The sequence below is a fragment of the Grampus griseus genome (assembly GCF_964374135.1).
Source record: "Grampus griseus genome assembly, chromosome: 19".
In the NCBI taxonomy this organism is placed as follows: domain Eukaryota; kingdom Metazoa; phylum Chordata; class Mammalia; order Artiodactyla; family Delphinidae; genus Grampus; species Grampus griseus.
Genome location: NC_139013.1, coordinates 11373684 through 11392116, shown reverse-complemented (window position 1 = coordinate 11392116; position 18433 = coordinate 11373684). Strand labels below are relative to the sequence as shown.

The 18433-nt window shown below is 55.4% G+C and overlaps 1 protein-coding gene across 14 annotated transcripts in view; it reads left to right on the top strand.

Moving 5' to 3' along the window:
* POU2F2 (POU class 2 homeobox 2) overlaps positions 1 to 16340 on the top strand; it is a gene marked incomplete at both ends in the record, with an annotated part of 30838 nt that extends 14498 nt beyond the window's left edge. For 4 of the 14 annotated variants that reach the window (XM_082676914.1, XM_082676913.1, XM_082676910.1 and 1 more), the window contains 10 exons: positions 7942 to 8047; positions 8138 to 8229; positions 10593 to 10706; positions 11010 to 11151; positions 11242 to 11390; positions 11469 to 11645; positions 12892 to 12958; positions 14111 to 14312; positions 14446 to 14519; positions 14773 to 16340. In XM_082676914.1, the coding sequence (XP_082533040.1) occupies positions 7942 to 8047; positions 8138 to 8229; positions 10593 to 10706; positions 11010 to 11151; positions 11242 to 11390; positions 11469 to 11645; positions 12892 to 12958; positions 14111 to 14312; positions 14446 to 14519; positions 14773 to 15104 (1455 nt within the window). Of the gene's footprint in view, positions 1 to 7941; positions 8048 to 8137; positions 8230 to 10544; positions 10707 to 11009; positions 11152 to 11241; positions 11391 to 11468; positions 11646 to 12891; positions 12959 to 14110; positions 14313 to 14445; positions 14520 to 14772 lie in introns of those variants that run through there. The other 10 variants (XM_082676907.1, XM_082676906.1, XM_082676916.1 and 7 more) reach the window with 4 other exon arrangements.
* Between the last annotated feature and the right edge of the window lie 2093 nt (positions 16341 to 18433).

The following is an 18433-nucleotide window of genomic DNA, read 5'->3' as shown; positions in this document are numbered from 1 at the left end:
AGTCTTGGTGTTCCTGCGCCTATTCTCCTTTCTACCTGGAAGTCAGCCCCCTCCCTTTACCTGGAGAGCTCCTCTCCATCCTTTAAGCCCCAGCTTGGGAGCCTGCACCTCCAGGAAGTCTTCCATGACTTCCCTCCCTCCAGCTGCTTTGATTTCCTGCCTCCTGTCTCCTCTGGGGGCCCCCAGCCCATTGCCTCTCCTTCTGCCACAGCCCTGATCACCCAGGGAGGGAGGAGGGACGGGGCAGCCTAGCGCAGACCCAGCCAGGCCCTCAGCCCCTGTGACCAGCAGGCACTCCTGTTCATACACCCCCCAGAACCACCTCTTCCGGACCCCCTACGGCCACCAGCAGCAGCAGGCCGACCCTCTGCCACCTGTAACCTGCCCAGGCCCTGATTCTCAAGGTCCCCTCGAATCCCTCCTGCCCAGCCCTTTCCTCTCTCTCCTCCTGCCCCAGCTTCCCTCAGCTCTGATCTCCATCTGTCTCCTGCAAGTGCAAAGCTGGGCTGAAGTTGTTTTCTGGGAGTTCTGTCACCCTGTGATCTCACTTCCCCAACAGACCAATGTTTATCCCGTACAGCCCATGAGCCGGTCACCATACCGTGCCCAAGCCGGGGTGGGGACCACCGTCCTTCTGCCCTCGCTGCCTGCTGCAGCCACAGCCGGCCTCGGCCCTGGGCTTGACCCTCTCCCCAGCCTGTGTCGCGTGCCTGCCAGTGCAACTGCCTGTGCCTGCCCAGCTCTGTCCTGCCCTCGTTTCGCAGACACTTCCCGCCTCCTGGGTCAGGCCCTGGTGGGAAGCAGGCATGACTCAGACCCAGCCTTGTCCCCAGAGGGGCTCCCTGTCTTGTAGGGAAACAGACACACCAATGAGCCACTAAGAAATGCTTTACTTGAAAAATATTCCGAAAGTCAAAAAGCATCCATAACCCTATCACTTTAAAATTACATAAAGTACGAAGGGAAAGTCCCCCTTCTGTCCTTCTATTGCCAACTTCCAAAGGAATGCCGGTCAGTTTGGCAGGAACCTTCCCTGCATTTCCCTAGCCTGTACAGAAGGGACAGTTATAATACAATTTTACCACTGACTTTTTTTTTTTTTTTTTTTTGGCTGCGCCTCTTGCCTTGTGGGATCGTAGTTCCCTGACCAGGGATCGAACCCGGGCCCTCGGCAGTGAAAGCACAGAGTCCTAACCACTGGACCACCAGGGAAGTCCCTATAATACAGGTTTACAATTTGTGTGTCCAGCACTCAACTCAGCATGATGCTTTCTACCGAGGGGGCCACACAGACGTTTACTGAAGCAATGAGGGATGTTTTGCTGCAGCTTTTCAATCAAGGGTAGGGAAGACATCTCTCCAGGGGAGTAAATTCAGAATGCCTGGGGTAGGGTAGGCATTGACTGAACATTTACATTAACTGTTAAAACATCATTTTGTATTTGGAGAGCGGCGGCGGTGGGGGCGGGGAGGAACGTCCCTATTTTCGTAATAAGACCACGGCAAATAATGCTTGAGAAGATCTTTCAGGGGGTAGGACCTAGTGAAGAAGGGTTTCGCAGAGAAACCTGCTGGATGTAGTGGGGGATGCGGGAAAAGAAAGGGGTCTGTGTCTGAGGGAGTCAGGGAAGGCTTCCTGGAGGAGGTGGTATCTGAACCGAGGCGGGAAACAAGTAGGAGTTTACCAGGTGGATGAGCTGGGGAAAGGGTTCCAGGCGTGGGACTGGTGAAGGCAAAGCGAGAGAGCAGGGCAGGCTTGGGGAGGTGAGGGGTGGGAGGCAGCAAAGGATGAGCCAGGAGCGGGTGTCAGTGGGGCCACAGCCACACTCTAGGCAGCTGAAGAGGAAAAGGGACTGTTTGGCTCAAATCACAGAAAAGGTCCAGCCTGGAACATCAGGCCTGGCCCCAGGGATCTGTCTCCCTTTTCATTCTGGGTCGGGCATAATGGGTACCAGCACTTCAAGACTTGCAGCCACCCCACCCAGAGAGAAGAAACACACCCAGTGGCCAGGTTTGAGTCGTTGCTCCCAGCTCCCGGGAGGGTGGGGTCAGCCCCACCTGGACTGCGAGACCTGAGAGTGGGGGAGGGCAGGTCCCCAAGAGGAGGAGATGGGTCCTGCTGCTGGAGCAGGGGCAGAGGATGCCAGGTCAGCTCAGCCGCCCACCTGGCACCACAGGCCCCAGAGTCCAGGAGCTGGGCCGGTCCAGAGGCATGCCAGTCACTCCAGGACTCCTGGGTTGGGATCTGCCGTTGCTCGTCTGTCCTGGAATTTTAGCATGAGGTAGCATGGAATGTAATGTGCAATTGGCAGGTAGGTGTTTTTTTCTCCCTGTTGAATGGTTCTCTGCTCCACGGTGTTCTGCCCCAGTCGCCAGGACCTCGTGGGCTCCATGTGGCAGGGCCAACCTCTGGGGGACGGGGGTACGTAGCAGATCCGGCGCTAGAGACAGGCTACCTCTGTCCACCCCCCACCTCCAACCTTTAGAGCTTCCCCTAGTGGAGGGACTGGAATAATCATAGTCATTTATTCATTCAACTAATACTTATCGAGCACCTTGTGTATGCCAGGTGCTCATTCATGGCCCTGAGGGGACAGCTGTGAATGAGGCAGAGGTGGCTGTCCTTGAGGACATTATGTTCTAGTGGCGAGACAGTAAACAAGTAAACATATCAGCAAAACAAGACGGTTTTAGCATAAGGGTAATGAAGAAAATGACACAGGGCGCTGTCCTAGACCGAGGAAGCCACAATTTTTTTTTTCTTGCCTTGCTGCACGGCATAGGGGATGGAACCTGTGCCCCCTGCAGTGCAAGTGCAGTGCCTTAACCACTGGACTGCCAGGGAAGTCCCAAGGGAGGAAGCCACTTTTAATGGGGTGGTCAGGAAAAGTTTCACTGAGAAGGTGGCCTTTGAGAACCGAGACCTGAATGAGTCAGGCATGAAGAAGGCAGCGGGAGAGATTAGGAAAGGGCAACAGCAAGTGCAAAGGTCCTGAGGTGGAAACCAGCTTGACTTGTTCAGGGTACAGGGGAAAGTGGAATGGCTGGGACAGAGTGAGCGGGAGACAAATAACTGGTGAGGTGGGGAGGCAGGCAGGACTGGCTTTTGCAGGGCCTCACGGGCAAGATCAAGGAGTTTGGAATGTGTGCTGGGTATGATGGGAGGTTGTTGGGGGTTCTAAGCTGGCGAGGGTCCCAACTGACCCTTTACGAAGCTCCCTCCAGCTGCTGTGGGGAGAATGGGCTAGAAGTAAGGAGTGGGAAGTCCTTGCAGGCATCGAGGTGGCGATGAGGGTGAAGGTGGGGTCCGGGATGCTATTTCGTGTGGATCCGATAGGTCAAGGGTGATTCCTGGGATTTGGGCTTCAGAGATTGGTGGTGGTGAGGTGGTTTCCTGCGCTGGGGGAGGCAGGGGAGGAACAGGGTGTTTTGGAGGGTGGGGCTGGGGAACCAGGAGTTTCACTTCGGACGTGGTAGTGTTCAGAGTCTATTAATCACCCAAGTGGGAGACATCAAATAGGCAGATGGATATTCGGGGCTGCAGCTCAGTGGAGGGTCTGGGCGGGAGCTGGACGTTGTAAGTTTTCAGGAAGAGGATGGACTGGTGGGGCTGCCGCCCTCGAGAGCTCACGGGGTGACATGAAGCGGCTGATGTGAGGGTGCAGTGCTAGCAAATGCTGGTGTTGGAGGAGTAGGTTGTGATTTCCAAAATGCTTTGAGAAGAATAATATTCCTCAGGCCTCAAAACAACCCAGTGAAGAGTTAGACATTATTACTCCCATTTTATAGATGATAAAACTGAGCCCTGAGAGAAATGACTCGGTTAAAAAGGACTGCCATTTACGGAGGACCACTTCAGTGAACCAGGGATCAGACTAAACGTTCTACACCTGTTGTCTCATTTAATCCTTTAACAGCTCCATGAGGTAAGAATTATTGAGGTGTCACCTGAGGAAGTTGAGGCTTAAAGAGGGTAAGGAACGGCCCATGGTCTCACGGTGTGTCAGGGACAGAGTCAGGTGTCTGGCCATCTCCAGAGCCCAGGTGGTTCCAGGACACCGTGCATTGTCACCCTATACAGTAAGGCCCAGAGAGACAGCTGGCTTCCTCCAAGTCACACAGCAAGAAGCAGGCACAGGAATTCCCTGGCGGTCCAGTTGTTAAGGCTACGCGCTTTCACTGCCAAGGGCCCGGGTTCAATCCCTGGTGGGGAACTAAGATCCCCAAAGATCCCACAAAACAAAAACAAACAAAGAAAAAAAAAAAAAGCAGGCACGATGGCCAGGACTCTAGCCCTCACGGTTCTCGGCTGGAAGGGATCCTTGCACACCGAGGTGACCTTCCCACCCAGTGTGGGAACTCCCTCTGCACCATTCTGGGGGTGCAGTTTCACCCAGCTGACCCCCAGGACGGTGCTCACTGCCTTCCTCCCTAGGCGGTCCCTTCTACAATCAATTGCAAGTAACTTACAGGGTCCCCAGACCCCATCCCTTCCCCACTCTGGACGTCACTCTAGGCTGTCCACGTCTTCGCAGCACACAGTGTCCAGAACTGGTCAAAATTTGCCATATCAGAGACGGCAAGTGAGTGTCGACGACGTGCATGTCAACACCGTCCCCACTGGGGCTGCGGGAGTGTAGCATGTGAGGCCAGTCATGGGGGAGAGGGGAGTCGGCCCTGCGCGCTGGAGTGAGGCAGCGCACCTGCACGGCTCTGGGGCCCCAGCGGCCTCTAGTTCCTGCTCAAGGCTGCCTTCTCCCCACCAGGTGGAACCAAGCCCAGTGGGTGATTACACTGCAGTTCACCCATATGAACCCATATGTGTCATATGAACCGTGTGTCTCAGTCTTTCTGCCCCCAGTCTGTGGCCAAGATCCCACCTGTGGCAAAGCACAGCCAGTCTGCCCCCAAACACCACCAGTCCTAAGGGTTACCTTATTCATTCACTGAAAATTCATGGATTGCCCGTTCTATGCCTGCACTGGGGCAGGGGAGTGAAGAGAATATAGCGATGAGCAAGAATTTCTCTCCCCCCTTCTCGGTTTTAATGGGCTGTGCTAGCTCTTCTCACGGGTTAGGGACAGAGCAGACGATCCACTACGGGCGGGGGTGGGGAGGGGTGGGCCTGCGGAGCGCTGGCATCCCTCCGCCTACTCCAATTTCTCCACCCTGTCTCCGTCCTAACACGCCCCCAAGTGGCTTCAGCTGGTGTGCCGATTCAGCTGGCTCTAGGTTGTGGAGAAATGGCGCCTTCTACTGGCTAACCCCAGTCTTTTTTTTTTTTGGCTGCGTTGGGTCTTCGTTGCTGCGCGCGGGCTTTCTCTAGTTGTGGCGATAGGGGACTACTCTTTGTTGCGGTGCGCGGGCTTCTCATTGCGGTGGCTTCTTTTGTTGCGGAGCTCGGGCTGTAGGCGCGCGGGCTTCAGTAGTTGCGGCATGCGGGCTCAGTACTTCTGACTCATGGGCTTAGTTGCTCCGCGGCATGTGGGATCTTCCCCGACCAGGGCTCGAACCCGTTCTCCTGCATTGGCAGGCAGAGTCTTATCCACTGCGCCACCAGGGAAGTTCCTAACCCCAGTCTTGAGTCAGCTCACTGTTCACCCAGAATCTTCTCTCTTTCTCTCCTTCTTGAATTCCTTTGGTCAACCAGCGTTTGGGGATCATCCACCACACCCAGGCACCTTTCTGCATGAGGGTTACAGTGAGGAATTAGGCAAACAAATCTGTGCCCTCGTGGAGCTGGCACCAACCCTTCTTGAGGAGACAGACAGGAAGCTGATATTGCTATGAGGGAAGGAAAAGAACATATTGTAAGAGAGCGACTAGGGGGGAAAAATCTCCGTGTCAGAGCAGGTGGCCAGAGGAAGCCTCTCTGAGGAAGGAGCATTTGATAACGGCTTAAATGATGATGAGGGGCCAGTCATGTGCAGATCAAGAGCGGCGGCGGTGGGGGGGGAATAGCACGTGCAAAGGCCCTGAGGTGGGGATTTCTTTCTGGGTTCAGTGGCAGGAGGGAGACCAGTGTGGCTGGATGAGTTAGGGGGTGAGAGAGTCGTGGGAGGTGAGGAAGGCCAGGTCATGCAGGGCCATGGCAAGGAGCTGGGTGTACAATCGATATTACAAATTTGATGAAAAGGGACTTCCCTGGCGGTCCAGTGGTTAGGACTCCACGCTTTCACTGCCAGGGGCCAGGTTCAATCCCTGGTTGGGGAGCTGAGATCCTGCAAGCCACCTCACAGCCAGAAAAAGAAGAAGAAGAAGACAAAATTATAAAACAAGATTAGGTATGGGGGTCTTGGAAGGGTCCACCATAAATGGCAGGCCCCACCGTAAATGGCAGGCCTTAAAGCCCCGGCTTCACTCACCGCCCAGGGTCAATCCAAGTGTGGAAGAGAAATAGCCAGGGAGGCCTTCTTGGGTGGGTGGGGAGGGTCTCAAAAGGGAAGGCAGAGTGGATACAGTTTCAAAGGATATAGAGTAGGATGTCAAACTCCTTAAACTGTATTCTTAGATGATTGGCAGCTAGAGTGAGAAAGCTGAGAGGTGAGGGAGCATCTGGGGACTCTGTCCACTTGCTAAAGCACACGGAGAAAGCAGAGGCCTTTGCAGGTGGACAGGGAACAGCCTGGAACTCTTGCAAGACGAGTGGTTGGAAAAGGAGGGATGCTGGGCACAAGTGACTGCTCAACCAGGCGAGTGGGGGTGGGACACCTGGGTATTTATTCCTTTATTTGGACAAGGTAAATGTTCAAAATTCAAGAGGTACAGAAGGGTTTATAGCGTTGCCAGTTTCTGGTATCGTTTTTTAAGTATAATCTATGCATACCCAAGCAGGTACCAGGGTATAATTTTTTTTTTTTAACACAAACAGTAGCACATCATACCCAGTGTTTTTCCTCTTGAGCTCTCCATTCCACAGGACATCTTGAAGATTGTTCCATATCAGAACAAAGAGTGTCCTCGATCTTTTTGATGAACACATAATATTCTGTCATGAAGATCTACCCTAATTCATTCACCCATCCCCTGCTGCTACACACTCAGCTTGTTTCCACTCTTTTGCTAAAACACTGCTTGCTACTGGGAGTATCCTTCTAGTGAGGACATTCTGCACAAGTGCAAGTATATCCCTAAGATAAATTCCTAGAAGTGGAGTGGCTGAGTCAAAGGATATGTGTACTGGTAATTTAATAGACGTTGCCGGATTACCCTCTCACCAGCGATGTGCAAGAATTTTTGTTTTCCCTCACGCCCCAACATAGTGTGTCATGCACTGTCATGAGGTAAAAATAGTATCTCAGTGCAGCTGTAGTGCGTCTGTCTCCAAATTTCCCCGTATTATATGGACACTAGTCGTACCGGATTAGGTTCCACCCCAATATGACCTCATTTTAACGTGATCATATGCAAAGACTCTATCACCAAATGACGTCACACTCTGGGGTTCTGGGGGATGGTTATGATTCCAACATATCTTTTTTTTTTGGTGGTGGGTGGGGCGGAACACAATTCAACTTACAGGAGTGCCAGAGAGTTTTCCAAAGTCTCTGTACCAATTTAATCAGCCGCTAGGGGCTGGAGTATTTTAGAGCTATTCCCAGACATGATGTAATTTGCCTTGGGAGTGTTTTAAAAGGAAGACTTGGTCTGATTTACATTTTAAAACGATCCTATTTGTTCTGTGGGAATATAGGAAAAGGCAAATATTTCATCAAGAAAGAAAAGGTAAATAAAGAGCGAGCCCTCCTGTGATGACCCATGTAGGGTGCTCCGGCCTCCCGGATGCCCTTAGCTCAGGGCTGCACCCAGTGACCCATGCTCCATCCCTCTACGCCTTATGCCAGCCTGCCCTGCGGCGCACCCCTCGGGGCTCGGGCGATGCAGAGGGAAGAGCAGGGCCAGGACTCAGGCTGTCGTTCTGTCCACCCCCCTCCCCGTCAGGACATCCAGCAGCTCCTCCAGCTGCAGCAGCTGGTGCTTGTGCCGGGTCACCACCTCCAGCCACCTGCTCAGTTCCTGCTGCCGCAGGCCCAGCAGAGTCAGCCAGGTAAGGCCCTCACCCCGGATGGCCTCCCCAACGCCTCCACAGAACTCTCTCTGCCCCCCTCACCCTGTGCGATCCCTCTTGTCCCCCCAGGCCTGCTACCGACGCCAAATCTATTCCAGCTACCTCAGCAAACCCAGGGAGCTCTTCTGACCTCCCAGCCCCGGGCAGGGCTGCCCACACAGGTGAGTGGTCCACTGAGTGCGTCAGGCTGTGGCCAGATGGCGTGGAGTGGTGGTCAGTGAGGGTCTCCCCCCTCCACCAGCCACAGGGGCCAAGATAGGAGTCAGGAGCCCTGGGGCCCAGTGCTGCTCTGCTACTAATTTGCTGTGGGACCCCAGGCAAGCCACTTTCCCTGTCTGAGTCAGCTTCCTCCTCCACGGAATGAGGGGAGTCAGCCAGACCAGTGGCTCTTAACCCTTGCAGGCACATGGACTCCTTTGAGAATCTGATGGATTATTTGAATCCGACCCCCACTGCCCCCAAATGCACGTGTGCACAAACACAAAACTTCAGGGGGTTCACAGGCCTTTAGGGCATGAATGCCTCAGCTCTCTTCCAGCACTCCAAATGGGGGCCGTTCCCTGAGGGTCTGTTGGGTACTAGTTCGCGTCCCCTTCCCAGACCAGAGACTGCAAACAAGGGCCCACACTCATTTAAAAATTTAGTTAGTTGTCAACAAAATTCCCGGAAAACACCAGATTCCCAGCTTCTTTTGACAAGCCAGAAGCTCTGGGAAGGCTGGATCTGCATACACACGGCGTGAGCTCAGGCCCCCTCCTGGAAGGCGTGAGTTCTTCAGGCTGCCTTGGTGTCCTCCTGCCTGGTCCCCGTGGCCTTTCTTGAAGTTTGCTGCCTGGGTTCTAAACTTTTTTTTTTTTTCTTTTTTCCTGGCCGCGCCTTGGGGCTTGAGGGATCTTAGTTCCCCAACCAGGGATCAAACTCACGCCCCCTGCAGTAGAAGTGTGCAGTCCTAACCCCGGACCACCACGGAATTCCCACTGGGTCCTAAACTTTAATAATAATTTTTCATGATTATGGATTTTAAAGTTCCCTCCTACCTATTTTTTAAAACAGCCCTTTTAAAAAATATATGGGGGGCTTCCCTGGTGGCGCAGTGGTTGAGAGTCCGCCTGCCGATGCAGGGGACACGGGTTCGTGCCCCGGTCCGGGAGGATCCCACATGCCGCGGAGCGGCTGGGCCCGTGAGCCATGGCCGCTGAGCCTGCGCGTCTGGAGCCTGTGCTCCGCAACGGGAGAGGCCACAACAGTGAGAGGCCTGCGTACCGCAAAAAAATAAAATAAAATTTAAAAAATATATGAACTGTTTCAAAAAAACCAAAAAGTTAATTAATTAATTAATTTTTGGCTGCATTGGGTCTTCACTGCTGTGCGCAAGGCTACTCTTAGTTGCGGTGCGCGGGCTTCTCATTGCGGTGGCTTCTCTTGTTGCGGAGCATGGGCTCTAGGCGCGCGGGCTTCAGTAGTCGTGGCACGCGGGCTCAGTAGTTGTGGCGCACGGGCTTAGTTGCTCCACGGCGTGTGGGATCTTCCTGGACCAGGGCTCGAACCCAAGTCCCCTGCATTGGCAGGCGGATTCTTAACCACTGTGCCACTAGGGAAGTCTGCAAAACCTGTCTTGGCCTGATGCCAGGCAGCGTGTGACTTTTCTTTATCCCTCTTGTGTGGTACTTGTGCTTTGCTGACAGCTGTTGATATGTCCGAATATGGGGTGATGCCTTGACCCTAATGGTGGAGGTTCACATTATCTATGATACATGCCCCATGTAGGCTTTCTAAAATCTGAAAAAATTCTGAATTCCAAAACACATCTGGTCCCAGGGTTTTGGATAACGGATCAAGGACTTGTGCGTCCAACATCCCTGTACCCACCACCTACTTAGATGTTTTATTTTTAGGGAAATGAAGCATTCCAGAGAGAACTGTTGCTTCCTTGTAAATTCCCCCAGTCACCCTCCTTGTCTATTTTTAAAAATACTTTTACTTTATTTGCAGCCTACTTACTTTTAACCCGATTCTCCCAACAACCCCATGGGGTAGGTAGAGTAGCCATGATTGTTCCCATTCTGCAGAGGGGGAAACTGAGGCCCAGGGAGATTAAGAAACTTGCCTGAGTTACCCAGCAATTCGGTAGCAGAGCTGATCCTTGATTCCCTGCCTGAGAGGAGGCTAAAACCACCAGCCCCTCCCCCAGCTTCAGGGAAAGAGCCTTTGGTGAAAGGAGATGGCTGCTCCTTATGAAGCCTGCAGACTGGGAGGAATGTGCAGAGAGTTTCAGGCAGTGAGCGGGCCCTTGTGGGGCAGCAGAATGTCACCTTGATTGGCAATGAGTGTGGAGGGGCCACCTGGGGGTGGGTGGAGGGGAGTCTGCAGGAAGAGGCTGGACGGCAGGGCGGGAGGGAGGGGGGACTGCGCAGCCAATGCTGAGCCCCGTCCTGGTCCTCGGTCCTGCATCCCACCCACCTGCCCACCCCACCAGGCCGTGACCCGCCCCACGCTGCCCGACCCGCACCTCTCGCACCCGCAGCCCCCCAAATGCTTGGAGCCACCATCCCATCCCGAGGAGCCCAGTGACCTGGAGGAGCTGGAGCAGTTTGCTCGCACCTTCAAGCAACGCCGCATCAAGCTGGGCTTCACGCAGGTCTGGGGCCACCCGGCAGGACAGGCGGTGGGCGTGGGGTGACAGGGCGGTGTGACCAGCTGGTGGCCGGGGTGTTGGGCCCTAGTCATCTAGTGGGCGGGGTAGAGAGCGTAGCCATATGGTAGGCGGGGTGAGGGGCGTGACCGGCAGGTGGGCAGGGGGAGGGAGCGTAGCTGCCTAGTGGGCGGGGTGAAGGGGGGCATAGTCACCTGGTGGGCGGGGTGTGGTGTGGCCAGATGGTGGGCGGGGCTGAGCCCTTTGCCCGGCTCTGAACGCAGCCCCATCCCTGCCCCACTGGTCCAGGGTGACGTGGGTCTGGCCATGGGCAAGCTCTACGGCAACGACTTCAGCCAGACGACCATCTCCCGCTTCGAGGCCCTCAACCTGAGCTTCAAGAACATGTGCAAACTCAAGCCTCTCCTGGAGAAGTGGCTCAACGACGCAGGTGAGACTTGGGCTGGGGGCTCCCGGGCGGGCTGCGGGCGGCGGGCCGGGGGAAGCGCCCTCTCATGACCCCGTCTCCTCCTGGACACAGAGACTATGTCTGTGGACTCAAGCCTGCCCAGTCCCAACCAGCTGAGCAGTCCCAGCCTGGGTTTCGACGGGCTCCCCGGCCGGAGACGCAAGAAGAGGACCAGCATCGAGACAAACGTCCGCTTCGCCTTAGAGAAGAGTTTTCTAGCGGTGAGGCCCCACCCTCCCGGGCGGTCCTGAGGGCTGGCGGGAGGAGGGGCCCCGGGCTAACGAGCCCTCTGCCCGCAGAACCAGAAGCCTACCTCAGAGGAGATCCTGCTGATCGCAGAGCAGCTGCACATGGAGAAGGAGGTGATCCGCGTCTGGTTCTGCAACCGGCGCCAGAAGGAAAAACGCATCAACCCCTGCAGCGCGGCCCCCATGCTGCCCAGCCCGGGCAAGCCAGCCAGCTACAGCCCCCATCTGGTACCAAGAGCCCCTCGAGGGGTGGGGCCACAAAGCTCTGGCACACCCTCGCCTCCTGGCAGGCGCCTCGTGTGAAGCACAACCTACCCGGTTGGCCACAGTTCCTAGAACAGAGGCAGGGAGAGTCACCCTTGGGAACAGGCTGTCACAGCGGTGGGGCACAGTCACACAGAGAAACACCGTTTCCAGGGAACTGTGGTCTTACATGGGGGATACAAGCACCCACCGACACACACTGACGTAGCCAAACACAGAGTTATCACAGGACGTAGCCACACGGGGATGGATACTAGGTAAAGGATACAGGCATCCCCCCTCACACAGGTTCACGACCACACAGATGCTGGCAGGGAGATCATTATACCCCTGGGTGTGCACTCAGGTCCACAGCCTCCTCGAGATCAGACACACTGGGACATCCCTTTATTCCATCTAGTGTGGAAAGGGTTGTGACACTACAGAGAGCAGCAAGGGGCCCAGAGGAGCCCCCTTCCCCAATGACGTAAAGGGAGGGATCATCTAAGCTGAGTCATAAGGACAAGAGTCAGTCACGTGAAGGACAGGCAAAGGGATCTACGTGCATGAAGACCTAGAAGCCAGAGTGCCGAGCCCAATTTGAGGAACTCCAGTGCGGTTTAGAGCTGGAATGATTATTTATGAATGAGTATGGGGGTAGGGTGGGGGATGGGCAGGGGCCAGACACCAAGTCAAATGCTGAAGGGGCTTGAACTTGAACCGTAGGCAGTGAGGCGCTAAGGATGAGTTTTGAGCCCGGGAGGGACTGGGTCACTCTTAGAGTGAGGCTTCTGGGGTTGATGGAGGATGAGACTGGAGGCAGGGAGGCTAAGAAGGAGGCTGGTGGGTGGTCCCAGAAAATCAAGCAGTATAACGTATCAACACTGTGATGCAGAGACACACCTTATCCTCATAACCCACCCCACCCCCTAGCCTCACGAGCACGTGTGCTTGCGCGCTCTCACATATACACACACACACACTTCAGACCTGCAACTGGACAGTGTCAGAGGAGAGGCAGGGAACGACTGCCTCCTGTCTGTGCCCCGGGATCACCTAGGGTAAACGTGACGAAAGCTGATGGAAAGCGCTTGGCGTGATACAAACAGCCTTGCAGCCAGAGCCCCCTTTCTCCGTCTTGGAGGCAGAGGTGTGGGGGTTGTAACCACAGCGAGCACCATGGGAGCTGCTGGAAGACAGTGGCCTAACCGTGCCTTCTTTCTCTCCCCAGGTCACGCCCCAAGGGGGCGCCGGGACCCTGCCTTTGTCCCAAGCTTCCAGCAGTCTGAGCACAACAGGTCAGGGAGGGCAGAGGATGGTGAGGGGGATTGGGAGAACACAGCGCGGGCCCGAGCGCAAGGTTCTCAAGCGGTTCAGGGCACCCCTAGGCCTCAAGGCTGAGCCTGGAGGTCGGGAGGCGGGGCAGGGAAGGGGAGAGGGCAGCCTCACCCCCCCCTGCCAGAGCAGCTCAGGCTTCATCTGCTCCACGATTTCATGTGAGAAAAGCACGGGGTTGATAAAGGTGATGTATTTGGGTTCTCTTTCTGGCATTTATGAACTGTGTGAACTCCAGAAGTGACCTTACTTCTCTGAGCCTCAGTTATAAAATTATTGTGAATATAACATACATACAGAAGCTATATCCATGAATATATACACAGAAGAGTGTGTACGTGTGTGTGTGTGTGTGTGTGTGTACAAACACACACACTCACACACACTTTTGTACCCAAAGCCCTCCTTTGCCCCTTCCTGGGGTAGGGCATGTATAACACCATATGTAAGAATAATATAAAAACAGACGCCATATTTCCCCTCCCCAGGTTAAGAAATAATAAGTGGAAGTTTATAAAGTAATAAGGGTGTGCCTGGCACTGGTCTAAACTCTTTATAAAGAATATTGACCCACTTAATCTTCACACCCATTTTATAAGATAGGTTCCATTATCTGCCCCATTTTCCAGATGAGGGAACTGAAGGTCAGAGAGATGAAGGTGCTCACCTGAAGGCACAGCTGGGACGTCCCAGGGCCGGGAATTGCTGTCCTGGGTGTCTGGTCTCAGTCTGGGCTCAGAGCCCTCTCAGCCTCAGTGTGCGCGGCCACACGCCCGTGCCTGGCCTCTAGAGGGAGCCATAGGGCTCTGTCTTCTGGGAACCCTTGGTTCTTTGTACAGAGGGGCCCAGAGGTGAGATTCCGGGCTGGATAAGCAGGGTGTGAGCACGCTCCTGGCATAGGGCACAGGCTCGGTGGGAGGCAGCTGCTCTTACTGCGATTACTGTCACCGTGGCAGAGGCACAAAGAAATGGCTGTGAGAAGATAAGGGCAGGAGGCCTAAGTGTGTTCTGACTGAGGAGATGCCGCGGGACGGGGCAGGGAAGACAGCAGGCGTCGACCTCAGTGGAGGACGAGTGGAAGCTGAAGTCTCCATCTCTTTGTCTCTCTCTGGCAGTTACTACCTTATCCTCAGCTGTGGGGACCCTCCACCCCAGCCGGACAGCTGGAGGGGGTGGGGCCGGGGGCGGGGCCGCGCCCCCCCTCAATTCCATCCCCTCTGTCACTCCCCCACCCCCGGCCACCACCAACAGCACAAATCCCAGCCCTCAAGGCAGCCACTCGGCTATCGGCTTGTCGGGCCTGAACCCCAGCACGGGGTAAGTGGGCAGCTGCAGGTAGGAGGCTGTGGGGAGAAGCAGGGCCGCTGCTGCTTCCAGGGTGGGGAGCTGCGCCCCCAGTTCTGTGGGAGGGTCTCTGCCCCCGCTAATGCCTCTGCTTTGCCTCTTGCAGAAGCACAATGGTGGGGTTGAGCTCCGGGCTGAGTCCAGCCCTCATGAGCAACAACCCTTTGGCCACTATCCAAGGTGCGTGCTCCCGCATGTCACTCCCCTCGCCACCAGCCCTGTCCCCCAGGGCCTCGAGCCCCCATCCCATTCCTGCTCCAGCCATGCCATCCTGCCCCTGCACACTGCATCGCTCGCCTCTTCATACCCATCTCACCTTTGGGGAAGGTGTGAGGGGTGCTGATGGGGGTCCGTGGGTCAGACGGGAAGACGGGGCACTGCGGGTGGGACGCCGGAAGGCGCCCCCAGCCCAGCCTCTCTCTCTCCCCGCCAGCCCTGGCCTCTGGTGGAACCCTGCCCCTTACCAGCCTTGACAGCAGCGGAAACCTGGTGCTGGGGGCGGCTGGCGCGGCCCCAGGGAGTCCGGGCCTGGTGACCTCGTCACTCTTCTTGAACCACGCCGGGCTGCCCCTGCTCAGCGCCCCGCCTGGTGTGGGCCTGGTCTCGGCAGCCGCGGCGGCCGTGGCGGCCTCCATCTCCAGCAAGTCTCCTGGCCTCTCCTCGTCCTCGTCCTCATCCTCGTCGTCCTCCTCCACTTGCAGTGAGGCGGCAGCACAGACCCCTGGAGGCCCAGGGGGGCCCGAGGTAGGGTCCAAGCCTGAGTGAGGGCCCGCCACGCCTCCCCTCCTCCTCCTCTGACCCCCGCCTCCGTCCCCCACCTGGGAAGAGGGCGAGGAGGCCATTGGTGGGGATGCAGAGGGTCCTCGGAGCAGGAGTGACGAGGGAGGAAAGACCAAAAAACAAGAAACAAAAAAACAACCAACCAAAAAGAAAGAAAGAAAGAAAGAAAAGAAAGAAAGAAAAGAAACCAACCAACAGAAAAAAGAAAACCAAAAATAATCACAAAGAAACCAGCTGCCCCAAAGGAACAAGAGGTGAAAAACAAACATTAAAAAAAAAAAAAGAAAACCAAAAACAAACAAAAAATCCCTCACCAAACCGAACAAACCAAAAACCAGTCTCGAGCCAGACCTCAGTGTGCTCACCCTCACTGCTACGACACCAAATAAGAACCCCAGCCAGGGGCGGAGAAGCCTCGGCGGGGCGGACACGCGGGCCCCTGGCTGCGGGGCGAAGCCTCCCGCTGCGTGTGGCGTGGGCAGAGAAGGAAAAAGAGAATGTACCAGCCTCCCAGCCGCAGCCCTCAGTCCTGGGCCAGCCAAGGCAGGGAGGGCACAGCCTGGGGCTGATGGGGTGGGCTCAGAACCACCCGCCAAATATTCCTTTCCAGAAGGTGAAAGAGAAAGGGCCTGAACAACTTTACACCAAATATTCAGTAGCTTCATCCAAAGGATGTACAGAATTTTTAGCGTTGTGCTCAACAGAATGTGTCCCTGTCACGTGTCCCCCCTCTCGCCCGGCCCCCAGCTCTCCCTGCCCGGGCAGGGGGGTCTCGCTTTAACCTCCTCCCTACCCCAGCCAGGGGAGAGTTCAGGGGAAGGCCTGGGCTGACTTTTCACCCCTTGTACCTCCCCCTTTTTCCCTTTGAAGGGTGGGCTAGGCCGTTTTGCCAAGTTCTAGCTCTCACATGTCCCCCCTCAACCCTGTCACCCTCCTCTGCTCTGGAATCTCCCCCCCATCCCTAGTCCGAGGGAAGGTGGAAGCTTCAGGCAAGAGAGGATGAGGTGAGGGCTTTCAAGTTGTCTTTTTTTCCATCCTCGTCTGTCAGTTTCCCTGAAAAAAAAAAAAATTCATATTCCAGTGCCTATCCGTGGGATCCTTCACGTTCTTTGACATTGACCAGAAACCAAAAAGAGAACTCACCTCGCTCTTCCCACCCTGTGCCCCTCCGATACTGGCAGATGCCTCTTCCTCTCCCCTCACACACATGCACACACGCACGCACCCCAGTGGTGGGGTTCCTCGAGATGGCGTCCCCATCAGGGTCCGTGTGGCAGGGACAGTGCCGTGACCTGTGGCCCCCATCCGAGAGGGCGCTGTGGTGGCCACCACTCCCACAAGACCTCCCTCAAGTCTTGGCTGGACCCTGTGTTTGCCCAGCCCTGGACACATCTCGACGGACAGAGGAGAGACGCTGCTGGGAGCCACGTTGCCCTCCTGCTGTTGTGGAGGCCAACAAAGTTCTGAACCAAAAAAAACAAAAACAAAAAACCAAACAATAAATTAAAACTAGAAAAAAAAAGAATTTATAGATATATATATATTTAAGGGAAAGAAGACGAGGACTCTTCAAAGGATACGAAGGAGCCGCGAGGGGGAGCCAAGCCCCTGCACCAGTGGTCCAGGCCCTTGGTCCCCGAGGCGGATGGAAGGACAGATGCTTCTTTCTCTTCACAAATACCTCATGGACGTCGTCTTCGGGAAAGCCGGACGGGGGCGGCTGGGGCAGGGCCTGTCCCTCAGCCAGGGTGGATGGAAGCGGGTGGGCAGGGCTGAGAGAGGGTGTCAGGGACAGGGGTGAAGAGCCCCGAGCTCCCCGCCCCCCCAATCAACTGAAAAAGCTTTAAAAAAAAAAACAGGAAAAAAAGGAATAAGAAAGCAAAAAAGAATGGACGAAGGAAAACTAACAAACTTTCGGGTGGTTTGATTCCTCCTTTGAGTTCTTCTTCTGTTCTCTGCAGTCTGTCCTCTTCCCTCTGTCTCCTCCTTTCTCTTGGTCTGTCTCTCCCTCTTCCTTCCCTCCGCTTTCACCTCTCTTAATCTCCTTCTTTCTGTGTCTCTCCTCAAACCAAAGTGTTGCTGTGAAGGACGCGAGCCATTGAAATCAGAGTGGCCCCGCCCCTCGCCGGGCAGGAGCAGAGGGAGGGGAGAGCCCCGGGAGATGGGCAGTGCCGCCGGACACTTCCGAGGAGAGGCAGACAGAGCCTCAGACACCACCCCGGGCCCCGAGGCCTCAGCGTTCTCTCTCTTTCTTGCCTCCTTTCTCCCACTCGGGAAATGAAACTGTTGGGCTGGGACATGGAGGCAGCAGAGGCTCAGCTGTTTCAGGGGTCTCGGGGTGCCTTGTCTGGGCAGTGGTGGAGTGGCTGCCCCTCCCACCCTGGCACCGATGGGGCCTGGCCTGCCGTCGACCCATCCTCGCCAGAATGTAAGCATCTCCGCTGAACCGACTCCCTGCCCTTACCCTACCTCTGAGTTTGTCCATTTTTATTTCCTGAAGAGAAGGGACTGGCTAGAGGGCCTGGGCCCCAGCCCAAGGGTGGAGAGGGGGCCAAGGGCTCCTGAACAGATAGGAAGGACATTTGAGCAGAGCCAAGTGAAAGGAATTACAACCAAAAACCCCTCTGAGAAGACAGGCAGCATGGAAGGCATGGTGGAGATGACTCAAACAAAAACTATGATTCTAGACCAAAAAAAAGGAAAAAAAGAAAAAAAAAAAAAAAAAAAAGAAAGAAAAAAAGGAAAAAAAAAGAAAAAAGAAAAAGAAAAAAAAAAAGGAAAGAAAATCCAGGACTCACCACCACCCACTTCATCCTGCTTCCTCTCCATCAAGTCCTGCCACCTGGGACCTTCCTCCACCCCAGTGTGGGAGGAGCGGGGCAGAGGGGAGAGGAGGAAGCAGGGGGCAGGGATGGGGCTGATGCCCTGACATTGGTGGAGGGACCCCTGTGCAGCCGGGGTGGTGGGGACCCTCCCCGTCCGACCCCCATAACTGGGAAAAGAAAAACAAGAAAAAAAGAAAATTCCTGGAAGGGGGAAAAATAACCAAATCCCAAGCTTTAACTACAGCTGTGAAACCAAATATTGGGAAGGGGGTGGGAGGGAGGGAGGGGCAAGTGCGCCCCAGGTCTCCCCTCTGGGCCCCCTCCCCCGAGGACTCGAGATAAGGCACCAAATACCTCATAGAACTTTAATGTTAAAAAATGGAAACCAAATATCGTTGGCTGGGGGCCAGCCAGGGCAAGGGGCCGGGGGCCTGGGGGAGCCAGGGTTGGGAAGGTGATGGGGGAATTCATGCCCCCCAACCCCCTCTG